Source organism: Paramisgurnus dabryanus, chromosome 24, assembly GCF_030506205.2.
Source record: "Paramisgurnus dabryanus chromosome 24, PD_genome_1.1, whole genome shotgun sequence".
Taxonomy (NCBI): domain Eukaryota; kingdom Metazoa; phylum Chordata; class Actinopteri; order Cypriniformes; family Cobitidae; genus Paramisgurnus; species Paramisgurnus dabryanus.
Window position 1 is genome coordinate 19,748,132 of NC_133360.1, and position 24,615 is coordinate 19,772,746.

The 24,615-nt window shown below is 36.9% G+C and overlaps 2 protein-coding genes across 3 annotated transcripts; one reads left to right on the forward strand and one right to left on the reverse strand.

The window, feature by feature from the left end:
* Positions 1–2,945: 2,945 nt before the first annotated feature.
* On the reverse strand, positions 2,946–15,580 carry LOC135741207 (uncharacterized). 2 transcript variants are annotated; one of them, XM_065259872.2, is made up of 7 exons: positions 15,159–15,580; positions 14,311–14,400; positions 11,071–11,274; positions 10,833–10,940; positions 9,462–10,469; positions 6,337–6,505; positions 2,946–3,340 (listed from the first exon to the last, which is right to left on the reverse strand). In XM_065259872.2, coding segments are annotated over exons 2-7 (1,620 nt in total). In that variant the 5' UTR covers positions 14,312–14,400; positions 15,159–15,580; the 3' UTR covers positions 2,946–3,210. The 2 variants fall into 2 exon arrangements, with proteins under 2 accessions (XP_065115944.1, XP_065115945.1); XM_065259873.2 differs by lacking the exon at positions 15,159–15,580 and having other exon boundaries at positions 14,311–15,138.
* Positions 15,581–21,007: 5,427 nt separating this feature from the next.
* nppc (natriuretic peptide C) lies at positions 21,008–24,042 on the forward strand. The gene is made up of 3 exons (XM_065259874.1): positions 21,008–21,181; positions 22,734–23,032; positions 23,580–24,042. Coding segments are annotated over exons 1-3 (393 nt in total). The 5' UTR covers positions 21,008–21,088; the 3' UTR covers positions 23,581–24,042.
* The last annotated feature ends 573 nt before the right edge of the window (positions 24,043–24,615 follow it).

Genomic DNA, 24,615 nt, shown 5'->3' on the forward strand with positions numbered 1-24,615 from the left:
TTAAAACAGAGACCTTAATGAAACGGCCCCCAATGTTATCTGGACCAAGAATTTTTGGTACATCCCTGATTGGTGCATATTACAGTACATCCCTCAAAGACATTAAATGGCACACATGTATGCAGTCCATTATTTTTAACTTGCTTAAGGAGCTAAAATGACCAATGTCTCCTAAGCATTCTAGGGGCTCTATCTTACACCCGGCGCAATGCAGCGCAATGCGCGACGCAAGTGTCATTTGCTAGTTTCCACCCTGCGCAATTGTAATTTTCACGTTTAGCGCCGCGTTGTTTAAATAGCAAATGCATTTGCGCCCCCTTTTGCGCCCATGGGCGTTCTGGTCTGAAAACGAGGTGTGTTCAGGCGCATTGTTGGCGCGTTGCTATTTTGAGGAAACTAAAATAGACTACGCCATTGACCAACAAAAACCTGGTCTAAAGTCTAAAGTCAATGGCGCAATGTGTTTTATGTTATTTAAAGAGCGCATTAGTAAAATGCGCCTATAAACGGGGGACAACGCGGGTTTGCTTATCACAAATTACATGAATGCGCAGCAGCACAAAAACGCTTTTAATTGTGAAAGATTAAAGGATTGAATGTAAAAGATTATTATTGAGTCTCTTGGACATAAATGAGGACTAATTATGAGACGTTAGAAGGCACAAAGAGCTGCTTCACCTGCAGCCTGGTAAGTAAATAAATGTTTTGCTTTAAACAAATGCATCTGTTTTTAAATGTTTTTTTTTAATGCTCCTCACGGATTTATGGATGACTCTGTACCTGCGGATATGGTAAGATGAGAAACATTTTTAAGTAATGCTTAAAAAAACTCTTTGCTAAAAAAATGCTGTCCAGAGTGCTGAAACGTGAGGGGAGGGAGAGCCGTTTGTAAATTCTTTATCTCCTGTTTGTTACAAATAAAGTATTTTTAGAGTACAAACCTTATCTTACATAGCCTACTTGTAAATTATTTTTTGATGATATTGGATAGTCATACATTTAAAGCAATTGCCTGCTTTTTACTTCCATGACTAAAAGAAAACGGGTTTTAAAGGTTTTAATAAAAACAATTTCAATACAAGTGAAAAACAACACAATTATTTAACATTAATCTTAAACTGGGGATCTTCTTCCTCCGCTTAGTTTTTCAGTTTACAAAGTCCGTCATCTAAATAGGGATTAGACATAGCGCCAGCGCAACTTGCTTTTAAAGGGGATGAGAGCTGAGTCTCTCATTGGTTTACTGCACATTACGCCCAAAATACTCCCACTATAATAGGACCTACCCTTTTCGACCATGCGCTCGGCGCACAAACCATTTTTCCCGTCGTTAAATTAGCAAATGTGCATTCGGACACGCCCATTTAGACGTTGCGCTGTGCGCTTTAGACAATGCGCTTAGATCGTTAAAATAGGGCCCTAGATGTTCTTGTATTGGATGTAAGAGTGAACATAAGCGTCTTAATTTTTTCCCAAAATCTGAGCAACTGAGGATGCAGTGGATAAGTTTTATTTTTAATCTAATGCACCCCAAAATGTACCTAAATTTGTTTTTGTGTGCACAAATCATTTCACCTTTTGAAGGTATGAGGAGATGCAACACTAGCAGACTTATCACAATGCTTGTCGCCCACGTAAAATTGACAAGCAGTTAAATTTTTGGAGAGGTGTGCATCAGGCTACGGCGTAGGCTTCACGTCTATGCAAAGGCTATGCTATACAATCGACGCAGAAGTAAATATAATGCTTTACTCAATGGCATATTAGGGCTAAGGAAATAAAAACTGATAAGAGCTATTTAGTTCATACTAATAAATACTAATATTACACTGTAAAAAAAAAAACTGTAAAAAAACGGTAATTTTCTGGCAGCAGGGGCGCCAGAAAATTTCTGTTAAAAAACGGAAAAATACTTTCAGAAAAAAAACTGTAAAAAAACTGTAAGAAAACGGTAATTTATTTTCCTATAATTACAGTTTATTACTGGTAATCTACACAAAAATATCCTAATAAAACAATTAAATCTTTTAATTTTAACATAAATTAATTGTTAAAATACAGTCATACACCTCTAAAACACAGAAACTTTGTCTTTAAAAAAAGGTTTTAAGTACAGATAATAACTGATATACTGTAAGAAAACGGTAATTTCTTATCCTATAATTACGGTTTATTACTGTTAATCTACACAAAAATATCCTAATAAAACCATTAAATCTTTTAATTTTAACATAAATTAATTGTTAAAATACAGTCATACACCTCTAAAACACAGAAACTTTGTCTTTAAAAAAAGGTTTTAAGTACAGATAATAACTGATATACTGTAAGAAAAAGGTAATTTCTTATCCTATAATTACGGTTTATTACTGTTAATCTACACAAAAATATCCTAATAAAACCATTAAATCTTTTAATTTTAACATAAATTATTTGTTAAAGTACAGTCATACACCTCTAAAACACAGAAAATTTGTCTTTAAAAAAAGTTTTAAGTACAGATAATAACTGATATACTGTAAGAAAACGGTAATTTCTAATCCTATAATTATGGTTTATTACGGTTATTCTACACAAAAATATCCTTATAATACCATTAAATCTTTTAATTTTAACATACATTGTTAAAATAACATGGTTAAAATATTCAAACACCTAAAACACATAAAAATTCTTTAAAGAGTGATAACTTTTTTTTATAACAGTTCTTAAACTTTTTTTTCAGTTTAGACTGCAAAATAACAAAGATTTGCTTTAATAATAAAAACAACAACAGTAATCTTAATTTTGTTTTATTTGTTATCTGCAAATACATGCTGTGATCAACATTTAACAAAGCATTGTTTAGCAGCACGCGCGCACACAAACACACACACACACACACACACACACACACACACACACACACACACACACACACACACACACACACACACACACACACACACACACACACACACACACACACACTTTATGAAACTGGTTCTCCCCACTGGTTAAAATTACCGGTCTTTACTGGGAGCTTTTTTTAACTCTTTACTTTGAAATGTACACAATTTAAAACGTGTAAACACACGTTAAAACGCTGCACTCACTCAAGATAACAGTGAGCCACAAAATACAAGCAGAATGAACGCTTTACACATTACAGAACAGTATATGAACTAAATGGAAATGTATGAAACAGAAAGAAGCTGGCATGTGAGATGTCTACTCTCGCCATTCAAAGTCTGCAATTTTTGTTATCAAAGAAAGAACCTTAGGATTTACGGACTGCTGTTTTTTAGATTGCTGCTTCTCCACTTTGGTCCCCCTATCTGGATTTATCCTGAAAAGGCATCTGTGAAGACAGAAATACTTTAATATAGTGCTACAAACATTTTTCATAATCAGCAATTGTGATGAGCCAGGTAAAAAGTACTTAAACTGAGCTACACAGGTGACAGACATATCTAAAGGTATAGTTCACCCCAAAATAAAGTTTTCATCATTTACTCAACTTTTAGTTGTTACAAACCTGTACACATTTATTTCTTCTGTTGAACACAGAAGATACTTTGAAGATTTGTTTGTAACCAAACTGTTGATGGACCCTATTGACTTCAATAGTATGGAAAAAAATACTTTGGAAGTCAATGGGGTCCATCAACTGTTTGGTTACAAACATTCTTCAAAATATCTTTGTGTTCAAAAGAAGAAATTCATACAGGTTTAAAACAACATGAGTGCAAGTAAACGATGACAATTTTATTTTGGGGTGAACAAGTATCTCCCATTAAGCAACTGTGCCTACAATGGCTGTGATGCATTCCAACAACCAGTGTTAAAGGAACAGTATGTAGGATTGTGGCCAAAACTGGTATTGCAATCACAAAACTTGTGGCTAAAACTGGTACTGCAATCACACAACTGGTGGCCAATACACAACATGACAACATAAACATCAGTTGAGGGCTGCAACTCAACTGTTTAAATTTCTTACATACTGTTCCTTTAAAATCTGCTGCCAGTGTCAACATCTCCATAGATCATAAAGGAAGTGTTATACCATGTCCTAAACAGCCGTGACGGCGACAAACAATGATTGTATTTTAGAAACTGTGTTGTAGTTCCAGCCGCGATGAAATAGAAGCAAAGTATGGCAATGATAATCTCAGGTACCGTTTATGTGCTTTATTTAATGTTAAAAGCGTGTAATGTGACTTTGAATATCATTTATTGTTCCCAACCTTGTAGCCGTACTACCTCAGGTCTTACAATTTCACAAATGGAAACAAGAACGTTCAAACTTCATTCTATAACAAAGATTGCTTTAATAACTCCGTATGTATTTTTAATAGTTTAAAATGGTGTAAAGTGTAAAATAATACATTTTGATTTATTATGTTTTTAACAAAATTAATCTCTGGGGCCGTGCATTTGCCGCGGGAGCCCGCCCACACGCTGTTCTGATTAGCTGTGGTTTTTGATTGATTTTGTTGCATCTTGTAATCGTGTCTGGTGTGGACAGACAAATTGCTTGTCGCTGGAATCTTATCGCATCGTGTCTGGTTAGGACACAGTGATAGTCGCACCACAAGATTGATGGAAGGTGAAAATGTATGCCGTTTAATCAGACCCAAAAGTTACGTGCACAAAAACCACGCGCAAGCGAGAGATACGAGCGCGCAGAACACTTCGCGCGCGCGAAAGCGTCCTCGCGAGCGCCCAGAACATTTTGCGCGGGGAAAAGCGTCCCCGCTAGAGCGCACCTCCGCTCTGCGCGCACAAATGCAGTCACGCGAGCAAGGGCTGGGATGAGCGCTCGCTCGACTCTCTCTATGCTCGCGCGGCTGCGCATGTGGTGCAGCCATGCGAGCATAGAGCGAGTCGAGCGAGCGCTCATCCCAGCCCTTGCTCGCGTGACTGCATTTGTGCGCGCTAAGCGGAGGTGCGCTCCCGCGAGGACGCTTTTCCCCGCGCGAATAGTGTTCTGCGCGTTCGTATATCACTCGCGCGTGTTTTTTGTGCGCGCGACTTTTGGGTCTGATTAAACGCCATAAAAATGTAATGTCCAACATGGAAAAAATTGTGATCTATTAAATCGGAATAGACAGTTAATAATGTACCAATACCAGTTGTCTTCCCACAGATGCCAGGGGCCTCATTTATCAAGCGTGCGTACGAACAGAAGTGTGCGTAAATTTTGCGTAGGAACAGTTTTACGCAAAGTGTGGAATTTATCAAATTACACTTATACGTAGAAATGTGTGTAAATATACGCACAGCTCGGAGGATGCGTACGCATAGCATCTAGTGGTAGAATACCGATACTACACCGGATCATCCACAGTGTGTAAAGAAGTGTGCATTTATTATCCACAAGCAGGTATTAAAAATTATTATTGTTAATATAGTAACAGCAAACCAGTGTTGAATTAATGATTTTTTTTGTGACTTGTTGTCAAATTGGTGTCTACCCCTATAAAAGAAAGCTCAGACAAATGCTTGACACAGCCGATGATGCTGGCTATGCAGCTGTCCAAGGTGGAAAGTACTGTCTTTGTCTGTTCTCCTCCAGTTGCACTGATTTCACGTCGGTGTGCTGTGACGCATTTTTTGACTGATAATTTAAATGTCAAATCACTTTTTTATTTCTGTAAGTGTCCTCCTCAGACCCAACGGAATTAACCGCACTGGTAACATGTTCACAATGCAGATTTTTTTCTTTTGTTAGTCATTCCTCCCGCACTAAGTGAACCAAACAGTATGTGTTATTTGGATTTAACCTCATCCACGCGCAACTCCATTTCTGTGTCTGTAAAGTCCCTTTTTTCACTTTCTTTGCCATTATTGCGGTGAGGGGAAAAAGCACAACCACGTGAATTCAAAAGGGAGGTGTTGGCACCATATATGGATTATTGGAGGCGTTTTGGAATGCAAATGAACCATGAACGTGCACGAGCTTGGTGCTTAAGAACACGCGGGATTTATCAACAAGGATTACTTACTGATGTGCGTACGAACCACGTGCGCACGTTTGATAAATACCGATTTTTTTGTACTTACGCACATACTAAATTTCATTCGTAGGACAAAATATAGAACATTTTCTACGCACTGTTGATAAATGAGGCCCCAGAAATGCACAGCGTCTGCTCATTTTGCTCCTGTCATTGAATAAATGTTGTAATGATCTTGCCATCAAATAAAATTTATCTAGACTTTCTTCTGTTACCGGTTTCATGTCCATTAATTTCCTAAATGGATAATTGTTTATTTATCCATCTTTGGGCCATATATACACACTTTTTGTTCTTCAGGAAATGCATTTTGTGGTTAAACTTTAAGTCTTACCTCTGCATGAACTCCAGAGTTGCTCCAAGTTCCAGTGGATAACTGATGTTGAGGCAGTAGTAGGATACGAACATCATCAGAAGGGCATCACCACAATTTGTAACCCCATCTTTCACGATGGTCTGGTCCACAGCAATCATCAAGTTTTCAGCTGTGAGGGGAGAACTCCCTACAGTACATAGGAAAATAAGAAGTCAAAAACATTGTCTGTCAAAAAAAAACCACATTATTTGGCTCGCAAATTAGCACAACAACAAAACCTTACTAATCTGGGTTTTACCTTTCCATGTTAAAGGAACACGCCCACATTTTGGGAATTTAGCTTATTCACCGTATCCCCCAGAGTTATAAGTCCATACATACCTCTGTCATCTCCGTGCGTGCTGTAACTCTGTCTGACGGAGCCCCGCTAGCTTAGCTTAGCACAAAGACTGGAAGTGAATAGCTCCAGCTAGTATACTGCTCCCAATAAATGACAAAATAACGCGAACATTTTCCTATTTATGTGTTGTGATTTGTATAGTCACACCGTGTACAAATAGCAAGGTGATATGAGACACAGCGATCTTTTAACAGTATACATACTGGGAACTATATTCTCAGAAGGCGAAGCACTGCTACTGGGTGGAGTGATTTGCTCGCAGCACACGAGAAGCCCCTGGTGAGGAGCAGAGAGTTCGGTCAGAGTTGTGCAAATCACTCCACCCAGTAGCAGTGCTTCGCCTTCTGAGAATATAGTTCCCAGTATGTATACTGTTAAAAGATCGCTGTGTCTCATAAGACCTTGTTTTTTGTACACGGTGTGAATATACAAATCACACCACATAAAAAGGAAAATGTTCGCGTTATTTTGTCACTTATTGGGAGCAGTATACTAGCTGGAGCCATGCATTTCCAGTCTTTGTGCTAAGCTAAGCTAGCGGGGCTGCGTCAGACAGAGTTACAGCACGCACGGAGATGAGAGAGGTATGTATGGACTTATCTAACTCTGGGGGAGACGGCGAATAAGCTAAATTCCCAAAATGTGGGCGTGTTCCTTTAAAAAGTTAAGGGTGTCCACCAAAAAAATAATTCTCACAGTAACTGTATTTTCAAAACAGACAGTTTATCTGTGTAATACAAATTAAGATATTTAAAAGTTCTCAGCTGTTTTGATCCAAACAATGTAGATGAAAGACAACCAACATTGAGGATACACAAAGATAAAAGCATGAGTGTAATCCATTTGACCCATGAGATTAAATTCAAGTCTTCTGAAGCAATACAATCACTTTACTCTTTATAAATATAAAATGCAGTTGTAACACTCAATTTAAAATCACATAAAATAAATAAGGCCGTAAAGTGAAACCAAATTTGTCTATACATTATGGCAATGGTGATTAATGCAATTCTATGCTAAAAGATATGACATTTTGTATGTGATGTTGATGTACACTAAAATGTGTTATGATTTGATACTGTAGTTAATAAATCTCATAAGTGACCATATTTGTTCAGAACACTTGAATTAAAACACGCGTAACGTGGATTACATTAAAGGACAAGTTCGGCCTTTTTACACTTAAAGGCCTGTTTTCAGATTGTTTATGATGAAATAGAACGGTTTTGACTGAAATTTCGACATATGCGGCTGACCCGAGAATTTTCGGATGTTTCTGTTTTACCTCACAGCTCTACAATGGGTTTAATGGTGCACTGGAACAATCCTTCCTAAAATGCATTAAACTTTCGTTTACAAAGAAGTGAAACTCACTGAGTGGTCAGGGGTGTTCACTGGTATGCTCACACAAAAATCGCTGCAAAATACGCATTCCAACAGGTTTTATCGTAGTTTTTGCCAACTCCATTGACTTGTATTAGATGTGCTGTGAGGTACGGTATTACTCCGCGCCGGGAACTTTGTCTCTATTCTTGAAATGAGCAATGGCGGATTAGCGCCACCACCTGGGCTGGAGTGTCTATTATCCAAGCTCTAAGCAGAAGAATGTACGGGTGTGAGGCGTTTGGAAAAATAGGTCCACAAGTTAACAACGAATGCTAAAACAGCTGTTGGAAAGCATCTTTTGCAGCGATTTTTGTGTGAGCATACCAGTGAACACCCCTGACCACTCGGTGAGTTTCACTTCTTTGTAAACGAAAGTTTAATGCATTTTAGGAAGGATTGTTCCAGTGCACCATTAAACCCATTGTAGAGCTGTGAGGTGACACAGAAACAGCCGAAAATTCTCGGGGCAGCTCCATATGTCGAAATTTCAGTCAAAACCGTTCTATTTCATCATAAACAATCTGAAAACAGGCCTTTAAGTGTAAAAAGGCCGAACTTGTCCTTTAAAGGTGAATGGTAACCAAAAAGTTCCATCAATGTATATACATAAACAGCTGATAACTTTCTGCAATATCGGTGTTCTAAAAATGAACAAATCAATCAAGTTTGGAATGACATTATGATGTATAAATGCCAATTTTCTGTTTCAGCTTGACTACCCCTTTAATGACCTTTAAAAAAATAATGAATTTAGTTCCATAATGCTAGTGCTATGGTGATGAAGGTCTAATTGCAGAAAATGCTTAACCCATTAACAACATATACTTAAGTTTACTAGAATCTCCAGCCAGCCCCCGATTTAAAGGAATACTCCAACGTTTTTTAATATTTCACTATGTTCTTACCTCAACTTAGACGAATTAATACATATCTATCTTTTTTCAATGCGTGCACTGTACAGCACGTCGTGAATGTGTTAGCATTTAGCCTAGCCACATTCATTCCTATGGTTCCAAACAGGGATGCATTTAGAAGCCACCAAACACTTCAGTGTTTTCCCTATTTAAATACTGTTACATGAGGAGTTACACCAGTAAGTATGGTGCCACAAAATAAAACGTTTGTTTGATACCAAAGGAATGAATGGGGCTAGGTTAAATGCTAACACATTCACAAGGCGCTGTACAGTGCATGCATTGAAAAAAAGGTATGTATTAATTCGTCTAAGTTGAGGTAAGAAAGATAGTAAAATATTGAAAAAACGGTGGAGTATTCCTTTAATATCCCTGTATCAACCCGTTCATAAATTTAAAAATGCCTTTTGCTCAAATGGGATAAAACATAAAATACCACATACCACACACAACGACGCAAGGCGTGCTGGGCAGTTGATCAACTTCAGATGGCAGACACGTCTCATCAACCATCACGAACATCTTGGCCTGATCTTCACTGAAATGTTTCAGAAGCAGCATCACACATCCAGGAAGATAAGGATCTAGATGCTTCGCTTTGGCACTTTCAATGCCTTCTCCGATGCCCTCCATTTTGCTGTTCTTCTTGTCATGGGACATGAGATATGAAATTACTCTTTCACATTTACTTGAGATGGCTCCTTTGTCAACATCCATATCTGTTAGCTCTTTGAAGTGGACCATTATCCCGCACATCTCAAACAGATATGGCCACTCTTTTACCAAAACAGGGATTTCCATTCTACTTATGTCGCTTCTCTGAGTGTAGAAAGTAGCCAGCATTTTTTCTTTAATACTTTTGGTGTTCTTGCTTTTGTTTTTGTGCATGTTCTTTAATTCTTCTTGTGCACATTTCTGAGTCTCCTCAGTTTCACCCAATGGCAGCCGTTTTGGTTGCCAATTTGTGCACCCATATGTGTCCACTCTTCTTTTCTTGGAAGGTGGGTCTTCTCCGTCACTTGTGCTGGACGTCTGTCTTCTCAGGTAAAGTGAGGTTTTCCCTCTTTTCATGTTGTCAAGTCTAGCCTGCAGCTGCTTGGTAAGGGAGTCATAGCCACTACCAACAACTTGATCTTCAATAACATCTCTAAATGACAGAGGATATCTTAAAACAATCTTCCTGGCAATTTCACAGAGATGTTTCTTCCCTGGTGCAGGGCAGATGGTTAGAATCTCTCCTAACATCAGGCGAATCATTTCACGTCTTTCACGTCCTGTTGGGCGCTCTTTATTTTCAAGCTTTCTGGTAAGTTCTGACGGCATTTTACTCCAGGGCATCTCAAAATTGAAGTGCCAGTTGTTATCCACTGGAGTGTTTCTATGAGGAGTTGAGAGTTCACTTGAGCTTGAGGAAGACTGTGGAGAGTTGGAATGATCTGTACTGTATTCACCTGAAGAGGGCAGAAAAACATATTTCAAAATACTTCATTAAATGTTAGCATTCACTACTGGCCTATGACCAGAAGACATGCCAGAACTCTAGTACATTTTTGATGGAGTGTGATAAAACGACAAAAAAAAACAGCTACTGTATGTGAAACACTAATCTATTCTACCAGGCTTAAGATCGAATTTAAATGATAACGCATTTTCATTTGTAATATTTATACATCACAGTCTAACCCTAAGCCTGAACAATGCAATATCCCTTTATTGTATTGTTCAGGCTTGTTTGTCTCAGATCAAATGACAGTAATAATTAGAAAATACGCTGTGATATTTTAATTAAGCCAAAACATTTTCATCACACATACTTGTAGATGGATGGTCTCTGCATGGCATTGTTCCTGTGTGTGTGCTTAACAATCTTTCTGGCTCAGCTCTGGTAGGCAGATGAGGAATCTCTTTGGCATCCTTTTCAGCTGGACAGAAGACAATAGGATTTAGGCCTGCAAAATCTTTCAAAATCACTTTGCAAAACTCAAATCCAACTGATCCATTATGTTGTGAGGATATAATATGTGTTTACAACTTACAATTAAGTATACTTACAGAAAGCTTTAAATGTCGCAATCAATTTTCGAGCTTCAATTGGCCTGAGGGTATTAACAAGATCTGCCTCCTGGACATATTTTAAATCTTCAACGGTTTCCACACCCAGGGTCTGAAGAGCCTCTAACAGCAGGTCATTTGAACTTGAATTTGGCAGCACAGAGTAAATGAAGTCAGAAAGACCACTGTCTACATCATCCATCACTAAGAAAAGATAGTCAGACATTGTAATTCAGTGTTAGCCCCAAAAAAATATCCAAAGTGCAATTCAGCCCAAAAGGAAAATGTAATGTATTCTTCATTTCTTAGCTTCAGAGGCAGCCATTTCATGATCAGCTTTAAACATTAGCCTCATGTGTGTGTAGATTTGTTTCTGCATCTGTGTGAAGTGGTGACCGTTTTATCACTAGCTGTTTTTAACTACATAAAAATATGTATGGAACTCTGTTATTGAAAGTTAAATTCTAGCATGTAATTTCAAGCATTTAAGGACCTCTTCAGCCATACTCAAGTCCTGCACAGTCTACTGTACTCATCCTTACATTACCTAGTGCTCACACAGTCACAACTCAGCATTAAATTCCCTACTCAATATCTACTTTGCTATGTTTGAGAGAAATTACTCGAGTTCCACAAAAAGCATAAGCAGGCAATGGATAGTAATCCAACAAGAGCTCTCCATTTATGCACATCATGCCTCCACATGCTGTGTGAATTTCATACAGTCCAAGCTCAGGTAAATACTGTGAACCATGAGGAGTTACAAGGAAGTGCACATTTTGATCCATTATTAGCATAAGTTCGATATGTGCAAACTCTGTTGACACGCCAGGACCTATGCAAAGAAACAATCCCTTTCTGTATAGAGTGCCTTTCCACTGTATCTCAGTAGATGCTTCAAGAGCACACTGATCAGGCAAGCTTGCTTCTACTGCACTGCGTACTGCATCACTGTACAACTCTGCATGGAAAGGGGTGGATTGTTTCACTTGCAAAGTAGGAGCAAAGACAGAACTTGAGTTTAGATATGTTTGCAGAAGTTGGTGGTTATTTGCAAGTGTCTGGCACACATTTTTAAAATTCTGTGTTCTTCTCACACATCTTTTGAAATAGGAATGCTTGCTCTCGAATCTCATAGTCCACAATCTTATGAGTGGGCCAAACTTGAGAATCAAAGCAGGGTAGTGGCCCATGTAATGGTGCTTTGGTTTGAGTTTATGATCAGGAAACATCTCCTTTCTTGTTTCTAAATACTCCACAATGAGAACATTGAGCAAAGCAACTTGAGAGTGAGATATTTTAGGGGCACATATTAATTCCACAAGTTCTTTTAGCTGGACTGTCAGCTGCCATATCGGATCATCTGTTTCGGCAATCTTTTCACCTATTATAATAGGAAGAAGCCTCAAGAGAGACCAGTTTTCTGCTGCCTGGCCACCTATTTTAACTCCCTTTTCAACAACCTCTGAAGGAGTAGAACTGGCATCAGATCCCTGATAGCTGAACTGCCTGATTCTCCGGTTTAGCTGACTGTAAGTAAAGAATTTCTTTACCTTCACAAAGTGCTTGATGTACATGGCCAAGTCATATGCCACAACTCCTTCAAACACATCATGTCCAATACAAGGTGGGAGGCCAGGCTGGCTGACATGAAAGTAAGTGAGGGAATTGAAAACCGAATCAAATTTTACACCCCTGAATTCTGTCAGGGCACCACTTCTTATCTGTTGTACTGCCTCATTGTAGTTTAACACTGTTCGAGGTGGTGCACCTTTTTGGAAATCATGGAACTCACTTCTAGTTACCAGGCAATATCTACAGAAGTAAGTGGATGTACTGAAGTTCTCTGTTAAACCTCCAATGTTGTGAGACCCCAAATTATCTCCAGCAATGCAAAAAACTGATGCCTTAACAACATGCCCAGATATCACAAGCCCATTTGTCTCCAACTCCTTGATATCTGAAAGCAGTGTGGAGAACACTTTGTCGTGGCCAAAATATTTAAAGTGTTCTTCCCTACACAAAAGCACAAGCTGCAAGTTTTCAACACTGGAACGATAAAATGGGTCAAGGTTGGCCAGTGTAAAGTAAACCCCAAGTATCTTGTATTTTTTTTTTGCTGACCCAAGAGGATTAACAACCTCGAAGGCATCTTGATACAGTATGAGCTTTATACTTATACCCGACTCCCTAAACAGTGCATTACTCTTGTAAACAGATCCATCTCTCACATCACTTAGAACATGTGCAGAAGTGTCATCTTCATGCTTTGTACATTCTTTCCACACAATTGGGTCTTTTAGCAAAGCCTGCAAAGTCTCTTTTATTGGGATATACTGAGCAAATTGTTCCTTTCTATTATGATCTGTGCCTAAACTAATAGTTTGAGGATGCACATAAGAGAAGTTTGTCTGAAAATATTGCCTTCTCAAATACCCAGAAGAGAGTGCAGGGCTACAGGATGCATGCAAGCTAGAATCATTTAAACTTGCCAGAACATCTTTTATTTCTGACTCTGTCAGTCTTGTATTAGCTTGGAGGACACCTTTAAGCTGATTTCTTGTGTACTGGTGACACACATCACTGAGACTATCTACTTGTTCCACAATCATCTGAATAGTGGATGAAGGTACAAGGTATTTGGCCTGTAACTTCATGTAAAACATACACAAATTTCTCATATATAGCCCTTTCATATCTGGTGGGTCCAGGATATCCTCAGGCTCGTCAATGCTTACATCTGACGGACTTTGAGCAACATCAAAAGACTGGCTTGGCACAGAATCAACAAGATACATAGCTGACACGTGCACAGATGCAGCTTTTTCATGATTTCTAGAAATGTGTGCCGTAAAAGAGGACCTCAATGAAAAGGCTTTGCCACAGCCTTTAAATGGGCACTTCACCTCTTCTTTCTTTGAAACATGCAACTTTAAATGACCTAAAAGATCTTTCAGATCAATGCATTGTTTCTGGCAATGTGGCTTTTCACATTTCAGACCCTGTACGGTTTCACATTGTGACACAGATGACCGCCTATGTTGGCGCAACATATGACTTTTAAAGGAATTATACTTGATAAACTTTGATTTGCACCCAATTACACAACAGGCATATTCACCATGTGCTTCATTTGTGTGTAATTTTTGATGATTTACATACCCTTTCACTGTTTCCATAGAAATGCCACATGTAGGACATGTGAAAGCTTTTAGAACACTTGCCATATTGCAAACTTACTTAATGTTTGAGCTTGAAGGCTTCTGACTGATCTCAGTTCCAGAAGTTCCAGATAGCTATTGTTCCAATTCCTGGTATTGAATCAAAAAACTGAAAAAGAAATGAAAAAAATTAGTTTGCATAATGTTTGTGCAAAATTACATTACAAAAATTGTAATACAGCAACATTAATTTTCTTTATTTACTTGAGTCTCAGATTCAGTCACAAAAAATATGTAATTTAGGCATTTCTGAAACAGTCACTCAGTGTTAAGCCTTTAGAAATTGAAATAAAGTGTGTTTGTTTCTTAAACCTTTACAATGTGACTATCTAGCACCACACTACGAGTATTTTCCTTATGTTATTTTAGCTGTAGAGTGCTATATTAATTACACTAAATTTGCTGACTTTTTTTGAGAATCGTGGATGCTTTTGCTAGAGAGTGCTGTTAGTGTACCATTTGAAACCAAAGTCAACGTTGACTTATCACTTTAACCCAAACAAGTATCTTTTTCTAATAATTTTGACCATGTTTTGGGCCAGTTAATGCGCAGCATATTTGAAAGCTGTCGCTAGCAGTGGTCAACTTTAGTTAGCTAAATTTTTTAGTTAGCCAGCCACGTGCCACACAGTCACGGCCACAAAAATACAAGCCAGCACAAAGGTAATGTTCTCATAAATGCAACGTTAAATTGCGTTCAGGTAAATTAACGTTAACACAAAGCTAAACTGCATCTGCAACCTAACTAATGCAACATCTGACATACATTACTTGTTTTCTTTTCGGTCGTCAGTCTTAATGTATACTGTAGCTATGTCAGTACTGCGTTGAATTTTTGAATGTATCAGTAAATATTTTCGATGTTACCTCTCACAAGTGTTGCTTCGTCGAAAACAGCAGAGTAGTTCACCAGCGCGCCGCCGTCTTCATCATGTCGCGCGCTTCTTCCTGCGTGCGCCACCAACGTAGCAGAGGTGTCAATTCTGATTGGCTTAAATAATTATTGCCGTGAAAATGATTCGCTGAACACAGAGGTTTTTGATTTGTCTTTTGCATTGGTTTTTGTAGCTTATTATTTAAATTGCAACGGTCTTTTTTTTTAAACAGCTAAACTTACCATACCAACTTTATTTGTTAAGCACTATACAACAACCAAAGTTGTCCAAAGTGCTGTACAGAAAAATAAACATAAGTACAATAAACACGCACTAGGGATGCCACAATTCTCAATACAATATTGAACCGGTCGGTTGGACCCCCACGGTTCAATTCACGCATGTGATTTGCGGTTTTTCGGTTTATCCATTCAAATCTGTCCGTTTTATATTCCCTGTACTTCAGTGTGTTGCGTGCCCGCATGATCTGCGCGCTGGGATATAAAACTTAAACGCCTTCCAGCGAGTTGATATCCAGTCACTATGCACTAGCTGCTTTAACTGCTTGCAATGCTGGTGTCAGATTTCATTCGCGCAGTCACATGGTGATCACGAGCAGAAAAATCCGACAACAAATAAAAGCAGCATTACTGTCTTTTAATTCTGTGGTGTGGATTAATTATTTGCGCGAGTAGATTACATGATACAACATCAATGTAAAGATGCAAATTCGCGCGGGGCAATGCGAATGACCCAAATTGGCTTTTTTTTGCCGCAAACGCGCGTTATTTGCCTCAAACACGTCTTCCGCGGAAAGTTCAACTCCAGAAGAGAATTTGCATGATGCTAAAAGTAATCTTGAGTAAGGAACGCAGACAGCATGATGTTGGACTTAACAGTAGTGCATTAAGGTATAGCCATCAAAGTTTTATTTACTCAGTACAGGTATAAAATGGCCAATTTATGTTTACATGTGTTTATTTTGTAAATGTAAGAATTCACGTGTTCCCCAGTTTGATTAGGATATCATTTTTATATATCTTTATTTAATAATATCTTATATTATTTTATCAATACACTAGAAATGTTTATACACTAGAAGTGTGTTTTTTCATTTACATAAAATAAAGAGATTTGCAATTAAAACTAGTTTTTTGCTTCTTATCTCACTGTTCCTGTTACCTAAGCATAGAAAAATTTAAAACGATTTAATAGGCCAAGTCCCCTGCTAAAAAAACAGCATAGACCAGCATAATTCCCATGCTGGTCCATGCTGGTTTGTTGCTGGTTTAGCTGGTGGTCACCAGCATATCAGCACCAAAACACACCATATGCTGGTCTTGTTGGTATGACGAGCATGGGATGCTGGTGCTGGTGCAGGCGCTGGTTCTGGTTTGTTGCTGGTTTGTGGTCACCAGAAAACCAGCACCAAAACACAACACATGCTGGTATGCTGTTTTTTTTAGCAAGGTCATGAGAACCGAAACCGAACCGAAAACCGTGGACAAGAATCGAAAATTGTGTTGAACCGTGGACTAACTGTATTGTTGCATCACTAATACACACACAATAAAAGCATTCAAAGTAACAAATTAAAACAAGCAAATAAAGTCGACATCTTACTAGGTCTCAAAAGCCAAAGAGAAAATATGGGTTTTAAGACTGGTTTAAAAAAAAAAAAGAAGAGGCCTGCAGCTGCTTAACACAAGTATATACTTTTAACTAGGATATCTAAATTTTTAACAGATCACTGATAATCTGTGACAAGCTAAGGGGTGTCAGAAATTAACACAGCTGTTACAGTATTTCATGTGTTAAAAGAGGCCAGCAGGTTAATAAAAAAAACTTTATTTTTACAGTTAGTTTTGTTAAAATTATCATTGAAATCTGTTTAAAAAACAGATATATACTGTATTCCATTTATACAAAGTTTCTCTGTTTAATTACATTACACATGTCAATTAACTGTTTTTTTTTGTAATTTTAATAAAACATTTCTGTAATTTAAAAAAACAGGGAAAACACAGTAAAATGTATTGGCAAAAACTGTAAAAAAATTTTTTTTTTTTACAGTGTAGTAATATGCAAAATAGATCAACTAAACTAACTCATTCATACATACATCACATTATCTCTTTATCCTGTTTTCTCTTCTTTGTTTCTACCCTGGGCACCAGAGTCTTTGGGTTTTTTGACATAATGATAATTTAATTGAATTCAGCCATCCATCACAATCCGGCAGCGGATGTCTGTGCAAGTGCAGCTGGGTGGGAGAAGATTGATGCATTGTCCCGGGTCACTGGGATGAGTCAGGAGAGCAAAGTAGTAATTTTTCTGTGGGACATTCACTTTTTTGTAATATTTTAAATTTATGGTACTGAAGTAGACTTCATTAAAAGAATTCTTTCAAAAAGCCGGCCCTGGGATTCTGTGATATGGATGTCCTTATATGGTGTCACTGCGGCGTCACACTACGTCACCTGACCTTGTGTTGGCCAATAGAATTGGCCTGTTTGCACTGCTTTGGGCATTGGTTTCCCAGGAGGCGTTCCAATAGAGAGATGCAGGAATGATGTATTTTTGTAGGCCAACCCTACGCATGGGTTTCCTTGGCAAAAGGTCAGTAGGATTTTTCCATATGCTTTTGGATTATTGCAAAAATATCTGAGATCAACAAAAGATTATGATACTAAAAACGAACATCACCATGATCGCTCGAATTCAATGTCATCACCACCAAGCTTCCAACAACTCTGTCAAACATTATTAAAAACAGTTATAAACATGTTCCCATACTCAGTGGATTAGTCTTTATCATAAAATAATCCATGTTTATGTTAACCAAAGGATAAGAATGATAATGAACTAACAATTTAATGATCTAAGTGATTTGTTAGTTAAATGAAGACCTCCTATGCCTTTGAAGAAAGGTTATCCCTGCAAACAGTGTATAGTGTAATGTCACTTGGAATAAAACATGTCTATTAAATGACACTTTTCTCAGTACATATGCTCACATTTATGAAGACTAAATTTCAGGCTGTCAGGACTCATAATATCAGAACTATTGTGTTACTGTGTATATGAACCCCCTTGAACCTTTCCACCAAAATTATTCATTTGAGAGCTAAGATTGCTGTTCTGTGTCTGCCTGGCACCCCATGCTTTCCAGACATGTTTCATATATTCCTGTAGCGGACAACTGTGTATAACATTTACATTTGAAATCCCTGTCGCTGCAGTTTTGCTTATAGGTGGCCATTTTTACTGCTAGATTATTTGACTTACTAGCCAGAGAAACATAACTTCACATGAGGTACATTGTTGGTAAATACTGAACATAATCTTGGACAAATCTTTTGTACCTAAAAATAAAAATCTCTGAGGTTTGTATGGATATCGCAAAAAATCAAATTAATAAATATCATATTTTAGACAATTTCTCCACTTAAATGTCCCAAGTTAGGCTTACTGTATTTCTCAAAGTCAATTTCTGTATAGACACATGTAAAAGTCTTATTTTAAAAGTACTACTAGATTATTCACCATTATTTGTTGATCGGTATTGTGGCATGTTGTCACATTCTAGGAAACGCATTAAAAGGGAACTTGCTGTTTATTAACATAAATTTGAGGAAAAATACTGTTTGAAACGTGTAATGTACAGTTAAGACAATACGTTTACACCTCCTTGCAAAATCTGAGCAGTGTTCACATACATTGCAGTTAGTGTTTAATTTTGTTACTGTCTATTTTGACATAAGAGATGCTTACATTAGAGTCACAATACATTAATAATAGCTGCATTTACAAAAATAACCCAGTTCAAAAGTTTACATACCCATGATAATGAATTGATGTTACCTGGTTGATCGGTTGTTATGTTTTGTTATTGTTTATGAGTATCTTGCTTGATGTAAATATTTATTTAGCTTCTTAAGGACATTATTAAATAAAAATAAATAGATAAATAAAATCTTGGCACGAAATAATAACAAATAAAATGTTGTATATATGTATTTGTAAATAATGTATATAATGTAAAATTATGTATTATGGTGTAAACAGATTGAAACACTAAACTATTTATGAAACAGCAAAATTTGAAAGGTAACATATCTGTTGTTTTGGCTAAGATAAATTGTAATTAATCATTTTATAAAATTATAACATAAACACTCAACAATTTGCCCACTGACATTTCTGAAACATTTATAGACATTTATTTTATTAATGATACATTTATATAATTTACCTAACATAATAATGAAATGGAAAATATCCTTGTCTTACAAACACAGTTCGACCTTTTAGTTAAAATCCACATTTGTTATTGTCATCCACCCATGTATGCATTTTCTATACCACACTCTCAGAAAATAAATGTGCAATAACGTACAAAAGTTGTTACCTTTTCAAAAAGTACACTTTTATACCAAACCGACTTCATCACTATGTGTGCTCCCTGAGGTGCTCCCTGAGTTCGAACCCATGACATTTTGTGCTGTTAACCCAATACTTTACCACTGAGCTAAACAGGATGTAGTATTAAATATTGTTACCCTAAACATTGGTACTTTAGAGGTACATACTGGTACTGTACCTCAAAGGTACATTTTTGTACATGTTGTGACCTTTTTAAAATGTACTGTACCGGTGACAACCTTTGTACCGTTTATTCTGAGAGTGCACTTGTGTAGGGTCACATGGAGTGCTTGATTCTATCCCATCATAATTTGGGTCAAATGCAGGGAAAGACCCTGGACAGGTGCATTAAGTCCATAACAGGACTTCATATTTTAAGTGCTGTTCACATTCTAAGACATATGAAAATTAAATTAAAGTGTTACAAACCAAAACACATTTGTGCATTCGAGGTAGCCCTATGACAACTGTTCTGTCCTGGTCACTCCTACTGCATGTATATATAATATAAAGTGTTTGCATTTAAGCACAGCAATGCTTCTTTTAAAATGTTGGGGATATGAATCATGAAAACTAAAGTGATGGATTGATGCAGTGATGGCTGAAACCTTTTCAAGACAGCATATACTGCCACACAGTGTCTTGAATGAGAAGGTGCTTTCAGATGTGACTGATGGTGCTCCTTTAATCCTGTTCAAACCATATTTGGTTTGATTAAACTGTATTTATGAAAAATAACGCTTACTTGTATTAATGTAAGTGTTTTATATTTAAGCACCAGTTTAGTTTCAGTTGCGATTATCATGTTTATCACAATACAAAAGTTTATTTAATTCATGTGGTGCACTGTATGCTTTCAATGTGTCAAATAAAATATTTTCAACTTTACATTCTTTGTATTTGCTTGCTGGTTTTTATTTGATAAATGCAGATGACTCACTCCTGTTCAGTTTTATTTTACTTTATTGATTATTTTCGTTAGTCAAGGCACACTCATTTTAATTTAAATCTATAATAACAATAACAATATGTATTTTACCTTAATGTAAAAACAATTTTTTTTAAATGAGCACTTTGAAAAACAATGACGTTTGATGCTGTGAATGATTTTACATTCTGTTCAGTTTTATGATGATTTATAGTTAGGCCTAATCACAAGATTTATTCCTGCCTGTATTTTACTGGCCGTTGCAAATGATGACTAAAATTTACATCAAATATCCTTTGATCAATTAAAAGCACTGTATTGCTTTTCTATTGGTCATTGATATAATGAATGGTAACCTATGACGCAGGTAGCCTACCTAATGGAGAAGCTGGCAAAGGTGAAGCCCGGAACGGGTTGGGGGGGTTCTGAGATGATGTCATGACAGCTAGCTATAAAACCTTGAGCCCGGATTGCGTTCACTTAGAGTTGAGCTGGAGACCACTGGGAGTAAATGAAGAGCTGTGATTGCGTTTAAACTTAAGCATTGAGATCAACTGAACTTCAACACGATGATCATCTCGCATTTGGTGGCTTGTGGACTTATTGTGACACTCCTTACAACCAACACAGAGGCAAAACCATTAACGCAGGCAGAACAGAGAGTGAGTATTCTTAATACAACTTTATTGAATAGAGTTTGTGTGACTCGACAAAGAAACGCGCAAAATGTGGAAAAATTGCGTTACGCGGATTTTTCTGATCGGTAAATTGAAACGAACAGTCTAGTGACGGGACGAGATTAGGTGATAATGCACTGTTTTATCAAAATGATGCATCAGGTCGTATATTAACCATCGCGCAAACGGAGCTCACATCAGCATCACAGAGAGTCAGAAACTCGCGGACACTTGTTCACGCACAATGCTTGTCTTAAAACTTTCTTTTAGCAAATGTTTGCTTTATTTTATGACATTTTTGGCATTTAAACAAGTCATTACATTTAGCTTTTTACACAAACATTTGTTTGTTTGTTTTTAAGAAAGAAAACACATCGTTTTAAAGACGCGCATATGCGTAAAGGAAAGAAAAGCGCACGTGAGATTACTTCGTTATCTTAATAGTTTCTGTTATATGGAACTTAAATTAAACACAGAGAATAAGTTAACGGACTGTTCTGCTTCTCCTGATCCAAGGATTTTAAGGGTTATTTCTAGAGGTTCAGAAGAGACTGCAACAATGTTTCCAACTGTGATCAGATTTGCCGTGATACCCAAAGTACGCTTTTAAAATAGTTCAGTGTCAACTCAAATACTTATCAAATTCATTCAAGAACAAATTATCTGAGCCATCTTAAGTTCATTTTAGGGTAACACTATAATCTAAATGTATGGTGATAAATTTCTTCCAAGGCATTTTAGTTAAAAAAAAAAACATCTTAATATTTGAACTCAAGTCTACCTGAGTCTCATGAGTTATGAAAATACATCTGAGCCATAAAATTGTGCTTGGATTTGTCTTCATTTAAGTTTAATATTGGACTGGGAGATGTACTTGTTTTTAATGATTTATGTTACTTTGTGTAGTCATTAAGAAATGAGCATCATCCTCATCTGACTCTTAACAGTCAAGTGTATTCAATTCGATTTAATTCAATTCCACGTTATTTCTATAGCGATTTTCACAGTTTTGCATTGTAGCAATGCAGCTTTACAGATTAACAGAGAAAAATGAAATATATTAGTATATTATACATAAGATGTCTTTTTTTTCTTAAATAAAAACAGCAGATTTAGATATTACCACATTTTAGATGAACATAATTTAACTTTTTAAGGTTTAATTGTTCTATAGGCTCAGATTTACAATAGAAGATCAACCATGATGTCAATCTGGTGCAAATATTTGGTGCAAGGCATTTCAGTTCTGAACCATTAAAGAGTGATAACTTTAAAAAGCCAAACACATTTCTTGATAAATGCTTCTAGGTTAAGAAAACAACTGCACAATTTTGCCTTAACAGTGTTAATATCAACATTTAAGTAAAAGTTGTAAATTTTTTTCAGTTTTAAAATTAAAAATAATAATACATACATTGGACAGGTAACAATGTAAGATCTGGAATAAAGTTGTAAACTGAGGACAAACTTCAGTATCATCACTTAAACACTGTTTTTTTTATATTGTAATAAGTTTCTGTATACCTGTATCCCATAGTCCCTAAGGGCGCTGCTGGGAGAGGAGCTGTCCGAGTTCCTAGAGTCGGATGACAGTCAGAGGAGGCTGGAAGACAGACTACGTCTTCTCCGGGACATCCGAATGAACACGCGTGCCAAAGGCATGTGGGCTCGGATCCTGAACGACCAGCCCGGATCACGGAAACTCAAAGCTGGATCTAAGAAAGGAGGAGCAACAGCCAGGAGTGGATGCTTCGGACACAAGATGGATAGGATAGGGACCATGAGCGGGATGGGTTGTCAACCGTCTCACTACCCCTCTGTAAACAATCTCTCTTGGTGAGTATCTGTAGTAATCTTACACAAGATCTTATATCTTTTTAGCCTATTTAAAGCATTTTAGGTGTAAATTAAGAGTTGCATAATTGGAAAGCAGTTTGTGAGAGAAACATTTGGATATATTATTTATAATATCTCCATTTCTCTGCCATGTGTATGCAGGGATGCAACTGGGGTACATTGGCACAACTGTCTTTTAAGGCCCTGTGCACTTGATATTTATCATCTATCATATTTTGCATTCTCTAAATTACTATAATTACAACGCTGCTTGAGGTAAAAGTCTTTAAGTAAGGCTATTACAGGTGATGTGATTTGACCTTTGGTTAATAGATTACTGTGTACGTTTACTAGTCAGCCACGGATAAGGCAGTGCAAATAAGTTAAACTGATGATAACAATATCCGACTCTATGATGCAGAATTTTTCGTCAGTTGCTTGTTCAGATTATGACGTCAGTGACATGAACGCGTGTAAGATGCTGAAGTGACGCATCAGCTGCCTCAATGAATTCATCTCACAAAATGCCATGTTGTCTTTATTTCAGAGCGTATCCCAGACATCACTGATTTGGATAGAATGGACTCATATGTTGTTCCTCGGCGGAAAAACAAAAAAGAAACGAACTAATGGTACGAAAGCCACTACAAGAATCATTTGTGGGGACAATAATGATACGTACAATTGAAATAAAATAAAATAGATTAAACATATGCATAAAATAAAAAGACTTGGCAAATAATGTGGATAAAAAAGCTGTATATTGTTGCTGCTGCTGTTGCTGTAAATTCATGTATTTCATTCTCGCATAAATGTATTTATGTTTTAAAATCTATTTATATGTTTATAAAAGAGATATTTATAAATATGTTTATTTATGTAACATTTCAAAATGAATGCAAACTGCAAATGAATTCCTTTGTAAGTTTTACGTCTCTAATAGTTGTAAATGTTTTAAAAACCATTAAAAATGCACAAAAAGAAAGAAATAAACGCAGCCGTAAAGTTTACTTTAGTTTTCATATGAAGAGGCCATGGACTGCTATACAGATATTTTAACATTGATTTTTAAATGTGGTTTCTAAAGCTTTGATAAGTGGTGGTTAATTCAGTTGCTTCTACGTTGTACGAAAAAAAAATTGGTGCAAGCTATCACTGGTGCCCTTTGAAAAGGTCTTAATAGTAACCATTTAGGTACCTCTGAGGAGCTCTTTCTGTGCAAATGAGTAGTTTATGTAAATGTACCACCCCATTTACAGCTAAAGACAACTTTTTGATTTATTTCTGACAGTGTTTATTACCTAAACCTATTATTTAAGTGTAAATCTTACGGTAAAATGCATTTACATTTATGCATTTGGCACGCGCTTTTATCCAAGCCAGTACATGTTAATATCTGTGTTCATCGGGGATCAAACCCATGAGTTTTACAAACAACACAATGCACCAAATTTGCTACATGAACTCTAAAATAGTAAGTGGGTGAATCGAGCAATGGCACAGAAGGCTATTTACTGTATCTGGTTCATTGTGAGATTTATTAATGGTATTGATAAAACATATAGGGGTGGTTTCCCAGACAG

What these genes read in the sequence shown, in the direction of transcription:
- nppc (XM_065259874.1), top strand. Translation starts at nt 21,089, where the DNA reads ATGATCATCTCGCATTTGGTGGCTTGTGGACTTATTGTGACACTCCTT. An exon ending in TAACGCAGGCAGAACAGAGA is followed by an intron (nt 21,182 to 22,733) that starts GTGAGTATTCTT and finishes TGTATCCCATAG; the next exon opens with TCCCTAAGGGCGCTGCTGGG.
- LOC135741207 (XM_065259872.2), bottom strand. An exon ending in CAGAGACCATCCATCTACAA is followed by an intron (nt 10,470 to 10,832) that starts GTATGTGTGATG and finishes TGCCCTCTTCAG; the next exon opens with GTGAATACAGTACAGATCAT. An exon ending in GCCTTGCGTCGTTGTGTGTG is followed by an intron (nt 6,506 to 9,461) that starts GTATGTGGTATT and finishes TATGTACTGTAG; the next exon opens with GGAGTTCTCCCCTCACAGCT.